Here is a 6,708-nt window from a genome sequence, read left to right on the forward strand (position 1 = left end):
TTCGGCAAATGGGGACTCTCCAAGGGCTCTATTCTCCGATGGTTGACTTGCCTCCGGCGTTGCCTCTTCGCCTGGAAGCGCTCAGCTGGACGGGACGGGTTGGCTTGAACTACCGTCCAGAGCTACCCAACAGCTTTACTCGGGACCAAGGTCAACTACCTCAAACCGTGCCAGCCTCCCGTTGCACTTTCGGGAAGAGTGAAGCATGGGAGGGGGACAAAAGCTCCGAGCGCGGCACACGAGGGTGCGATTGCCAACCTGTTTGACGGGTCCGTTAGCTTGTCCGACGTGCACCCGCACACCATAATTGGAATGCGACGGAGAGTGGTTGCAGTTGAAGAACTTGACCAATGCTTAATTGACCAAATAATGGTCCGTATCTAACAGGCCGTAGCGCCCATCGATCACTGGGTGTGACAGGTGGTTGCTAGTAGCAAGCCACCTGTTGCAATTCCGCGCCTGTGCAACGAACCGAATAGGTAGTTAGTATGTTGCGTGCGCTGGTACGGGGAGGCCGCGTGTAGTGCGTACTGCCGAAGAACAGCTCCGCTGGTAGCCCACATTCACAAAGTGGAATGGCTGCGATATTTTTTGTAACAAAACTTTCTATACAGAGCATGCGTAGTGAGAACAACACTATTTCTGTACTCACGTAGGCCGTTTACGTTTGCTGGATAATGCTATTCTAAAGCTGTATCTTTTAGAGCGCAGCTTTTAGGCCTGCGGCGAGCGAAGGAGCACAGCGAAAGATGAAAGCAAACGCAGAGCGCAGCGGCGGCATGAAAGACTGCGACGAGGCAAGCAGATAGGAGGGTGCTGTGGAACCATGAGGCGGAAAGTGGAGGAGTGTATCGCGAAAGCGTGAGAAAAAAAAGCGTAGCGCGGCGACGATGGCTACGAGGTGGCGCCAGAGTAGCGCGCGTCGTCTGGGAGGTCTGTCACCGGGCAGTCTGCCATGAATCGCGCCCAGCGCGTCACCAGACGCGCTGCCTCTCGCGATCTCCCGATTAGCGAGGCAGTCACGCCACACTTCGCTCCGTTTGCAGTGTGCCGCACGAGACAGATTGTTCGCGCCAGCTACGCTACTCACAGCGTTCTCTTCCTAATATGTACCGTGTACCATATAATCATAATACAAAATATTGACACAGCGAAATGAAAGCACGCATAGAGCTGCGCTCAAATTTCGCATTAGGGAGTATCGTAATCGTCGGTTAATTTTTTTTCTAGGTGTTCTCTTGTGCACTTTGCATCAAAGAGGCGACATCTCCATGAAAAAAGGCTGATCACTTGCATGAAGGTGCTCAGTGGTAGCTGTCACAATTGAAACACATCCACGTTAATATGCTAATTTACAGTGGTGCAGCTGTCGTTGCTCTAAACTAAACGGCGGTGAGTAATTGGGATTGCTATAAATGAGGACACGATGCGGACTGAAACTGTGAAACCGTATACGACTGTTGGAGAACTGAAACACCAGTGAGCTTCAAATAATTAATACATAAATCTAACATGATTCCCCTCTACTCTACAGTCAATTTCGCTACTGCGTACTTGCAGTTGACATTGTCAAGTGCAATTTGATGTCTCCTTACTTAAGTGTCGTATATAGTATCATAGTTTCAGTCCGCATCTGGGTCCTCATTTAATGCAAGAACCAGGAAGAATAGTTTCCAAGCGCCAAGACCTTAGCGTGCTTTTCATGACTGGCGCAAGACACGAGTTGTTTCCTGTTTCCCAACAGTGACCTTGCGACTACTGGAAAACAGAAAACAGTGCAAACACGACACTGCAAAGACGAAGACACACAACGTTATGTTCCGTCCTGCTGTCAAGTTTGGTGTCTGTTCGTTCGACATTGTACGCCTGTGTTTATTCAAACGTTTTTAATGATATCTAAAGGCACGGACATTCGTGATGAAAACATGAAGCAGCTAAAAGATCAACCATCTCATGTACGATAAGCGTTCATTATGAGTTGCGTTCATGCTTGCACTGAGCAGGCGCCACTAGCAAAACAACAACCAACGATGCGTAGCCGCTAGCTTTTCCCCGCGCCGTTGTTTTCAATGTGTCATGCGCCGCGAGCGCGGGCGAACGAGTACGCTGTGTCGCTCTCACCCAGCACGCGTTCTGCCACCATTTCCGCAGGTTGAGGACATCGAGTCCAAGCTGGATCAGCTGATGGAGATGTACATGGAGGACCGGGCGCGACTGTTCGCCGTGCCCGCCGTGCCTCCGCCCGGGCTCAGCCTGCGTCACCAGCCGCCGCCACCACCGCCGCCGTCGGCGGCGCCTTCCATGGCGCCCTCCCCACCGCCCCAGCCACCACCTCAGCCGCAGCCATCGCAGCAGCCGGTGAGCGTGGCAGTACCGGCGCCGGCGCGAGCCACCCTGCTGGACAAGCAGTGCAGCGAGCCCAACACGCCGGTCACCAAGACCTTCGAGCGACCCACTGTCATGCAGCGCGGCAACTCGGACTTGGGTACGCGGCTGAGGCGCCGCAACCAGCAGAGACTCCAGGCCGCCGAGGCGACCATGGAGGACCGGGGCGGACCCACGACGGCCGCGTCTTCGTCGATGGCCAGCACATCGGAGAGCGCGGCGGCCAGCGACGACGAGCCGAGCGGAGCCGAGGAGGAAGACGTGAGCGTGGTCACCGTGTCCGTCACGGAGACGGCCGCGCTCCTCAGGCCGACGCTACACAACTTCTCCTCCGCCTGATTTCCAGGCCGGGACGTCGCGGGGCGACGCCTCCTCGCACGCGCGTCGTCGGCGGTACGCCCGAGCAGGGGCGGTACGCCGGCGACCGGAGGCCGTCGCCCGCGCCGCCCGGCTACACAGACGGCGATTATGACGACGCGGCACCACGTACCGATCATGACAACGATGCTGCCCTTGCGCGCATCCTAGCGCACGTTGTTTCACGACGCGATTTTACGGGAGGCCCGTGACAAAACGCGATGTTTCGCATGAGCACGTTCTCACTTGTTCAACCGCCGCTAAGCGACAGTCTGACCGAGCCCCGGCGGGTGGGCGTTTCGCACTGAAGCACCACCGCACAAAAGCAAAACAGTTTGTTTACTGATTAGTGCGACACTAATTATTTCCGCTGACGACAAGAATTCGCAGAAAACTGTATAGGATCACTTTTTTTTATTTTGGCAGTCACATAAAATTTAAGGACTTAATCTAAATTTGCACAGTGACAACGACTACGATGTTAAAACTTAGAATCGGCACAGCCTACTGACACGACTTGGTTTAATCAGCCGAATATCACCATGTTTGATAATCCACTAAAACAGTGCTGTGTGTTCTGAAAGGCCTTCACATCGATGGTGACGCTCCGTATATTGTATCACCATTGTGTTCAGTTCTTGTGCAGGCAAAATGCGCAAGTCTTACTGTCAGCAGAGTGGTCAGTTCTGAACCGTAAATCCGCGAGAGAACAAAGAACCAGCGCTCACTGTAGTTGCCACCTTTACGGCGCACTACGCGAAACACTACACAGCCAAACATTCCGATAGACTGAGTGGTTTGTGATGACGGTGCTTGTGAACGATTCAGACTGATGCACAGATGTTCAAGTACACGAAAGTGTGTTTGCGATGGAGTGGTGCTTTATGGTTGTTCAGAGGACATTGTTCTCATTTGGTCGTTCTTGGAAAATATATTTTCTATAGGTATTCAAACTTAACAAGCTGCGACCTAATTAAAAAAAGCTTTACTAATTAAAGCCCTACGTATAGTACGATGTGCTCAAATTTCCTCGCCTAAAGGCTAGCTTTATGTCCACACGTGCATACGGTGGGTACGCCGGCTATTCTGTCTCCTTGACTACGTATTTATGTGTGGCTCTTAGTCGCTCATACTGCTTGTATTTCTGCTTTTCGATGCACTGCGATGGGGGTCCTCATCAGTCGCAGTTCTTGTTGCGGATTAGGTTATCATTGAGGCTGCACATTTTACGTCGCATTTTTGTGGAGGGCAAGATAGCTTGAAGTACATGATTTTTTTTATCAGCTGCTGCTCAGTGTGTTGAAAAATCTATATCGAACCATGCGATTAACTTTCACAGGGAATTTGTGCTTTCTAGAAAAGTTAGGCTTTCCCGTTCGTCACCGTTTTTGGAGCCTGTATTTTCGAACTTTAAACAACTGTTTCCCACGATACTCTGTGATGGCGCTTCACTGTGGTTACTGAATTCCTAGCTTTTCAATTCCGCCAGCATTGGTTCCCTAAAGTTTTGATTATGGTGTCATCGACGCTGTCATTACGGTGTCATGGAATGTGTGGTATGCAATGTCGTTAATATTACCATATATTCACCAGCATGCGGATCCCGTAGTTGAAGCATCATTGAGCATTAGACTTGTGGCTGTCACATGTTAAGTGCCGGTTTGCCGTCACACCAGAAGACTCTTGACCTGTGTGCTTATTATTTCTATACGAGAACAACCATGCTAATACAAATGCATTATGCCTGAAATAAGTTAGCGGTGTGTTTTAATTAAATCAACTTTGACAGAGCGCGTACTATGTTCCTTGATTACTTCTCCAGCGGCTTCAGCTGACAGGCATAGTTCCAGGAGATTGTGTGGCCATGTTCTCCGCGACATTCTAAGTAATCTATGGATTACGATCGAAGACATATTACATGCTATCACCATTTATCATATGGATAAGCTAACATATGCTCGTTCTACCACTTTCGTTTGCAGGAGTGAGCTTTTTGCGGTCAAGATGTCACTCGAAGCATAACTGAAGCACACCTTCTGCAGTAGTCTATATGGCAGCGCATCTCTGATTGCATACGGCAGCAAAATCAATGTAAAAGCACACACCTTTCAAAAACCTGCATCGGCGTACGCCTCATCCAAAAGAAGGTTTCCACAGGCGCACCTCTTGTAATGCTTAGCAGTGCCAAGACTAGTTACCGGCTTGGAACCCTGCTGTTGCGGCAACCGTAATTACATTTGTCGGCACTTCGAAAAGACTACACTTCTCCATAGGCACAGAAGCCCTTTCATGCAGTCTGAAGGTATGGGAAACTCTATATCGGAAGAATGGGGATCACTTTTTAAAACAAAACTTGTTCTCTAGGAAGGCATACTTCGTTTTTGTTGTGACGTTATGGCAGGTTAGTGTCTTCCATTGCACTGGATGTCATGTCTGTCGCAAAATGTTCAGCGCATGGACTTGAAGTGTATCCACGTTTTTCTGTTTCTGCTTCTCTTTTCTTATACCCGACAGTAGGTTCCAGTAGTGTAATTTTCAGCTCTTTAAATAAACCAAAAGCTCCATCAGGTCATCAGAAAGGTTCTCTAAACCCTTGTGAGGACACATTAGAACTCATCACGCTTTGCGAATACTTGTGAACCTCCTAACTGCGTCTCATATTATAGCTCTAAGGATTGCTTCAAAAGGCTGAATTGCACATCAAAGCAAGGAAACATCTTAGACGCAGATCTTAGACTCGAATCTCCTTGTCAGAGGTTCAGCTCAAGCAGCATTGGATTGAAGTACAACACAAAATTGAAACCATTGTCTCTCTTGTCAGAGGCAGTGCTGCGAAAATACCTTATGGTTATCAAACTTCAAGTATGCGCAATAAATATCAAGTTTCATGACAAAGTTTCAGTCAAATAACAATCAAGAGAGGAGAGCATTATCTGAGGCATGATTCATTCTACAATGTTGCGTGTATTTCAAATGGGAGCATTTCTGCTCTGCCTGGTAAGCTGACAATTGCGCGGAACCTTGGTATACGAAACTAAATAAAGGACGGGTTACCGCATTGATTGCTGCTGTCAAATTGGCCAATTGTTGGGAATATATTTAAATTGGCCTTGTAAAACTAGACGTTGTGACTAAAGAATCATCCGGTAACCTCAAGCGCTTAGCTCTGCAAAACACCCCTGGACGCACCACCACAATCGTTGCCTCAAAACAAAACCAGCGCTTGTCCTCCTTACTATAGTCGATAGGCTACCGATACCAAGACCATTGTGAGTGATCTGCGCATCAGAACCAATTCATCGCGTTCTATTTTACCGGCCTCGGCCTGGGTTAGTTCAACTGAGGCTTATAGTGAGTGCCACCCTGCGGTTATAGCAGGTCACCTGTGCTTTTTCTAGCTTCTTTTTTTTAGAAATACGAGTGTGGCGTTCATTTCATAATTTCAAGGGAGAACGTCGCATGTAGCGGAAAGGCGGGAAATGCTGATCTATTTAATTATGACACCTTTGGATTGCAGTTGACAAAGCAGCTGTGAAATCATATATGCCATAATGCGCCGTTTGCATTTTTTAAATATTTTGTACAAAGACGAGGTTTAATATAATGACGAGCATCTTTTTTGGTTGTGTCCTCGATGTAATGAATTTAAATGCTTTACATTTTTCATTTTTCTAAACCATGTGGTAATAGTTTTGCCGTCTCTCTCCTGTTACCTCTCTCTCTTTGTGGCAGCATTACACTTTATTACTGCCAGGTCTGTGAATGACGTAATTGTCAAATCTAAGTATTTGCATAGGGCTGATTATAACATGACAACATGGTGGCTCATCTTCGACCTATTATGTATTTGCCCGATATAGACGCTTTACAAAGCACTCATACACCAATAAGTGCACAAAATAATTTCGCTGCGGCACCAAACAAGTTATTCTCGAAGTTATACTTCTACTGACACTTCTCATTTCC

At 48.2% G+C, this 6,708-nt stretch overlaps 1 protein-coding gene across 1 annotated transcript in view; it reads left to right on the forward strand.

Annotated features, from left to right (window-relative positions):
- The window catches only part of LOC119461642 (potassium voltage-gated channel subfamily KQT member 1-like), a 283,324-nt gene extending 276,837 nt beyond the window's left edge, over window positions 1-6,487 (forward strand). Inside the window, exon 13 of the mRNA XM_037723006.2 lies at window positions 2,152-6,487. Coding sequence (XP_037578934.1) covers window positions 2,152-2,724 — 573 coding nt within the window. The 3' untranslated portion in view covers window positions 2,725-6,487. The remainder of the gene's footprint in view (window positions 1-2,151) is intronic.
- Window positions 6,488-6,708: the final 221 nt, after the last annotated feature.

This window comes from Dermacentor silvarum, chromosome 8 (genome assembly GCF_013339745.2).
Source record: "Dermacentor silvarum isolate Dsil-2018 chromosome 8, BIME_Dsil_1.4, whole genome shotgun sequence".
Classification (NCBI taxonomy): Eukaryota; Metazoa; Arthropoda; class Arachnida; order Ixodida; family Ixodidae; genus Dermacentor; species Dermacentor silvarum.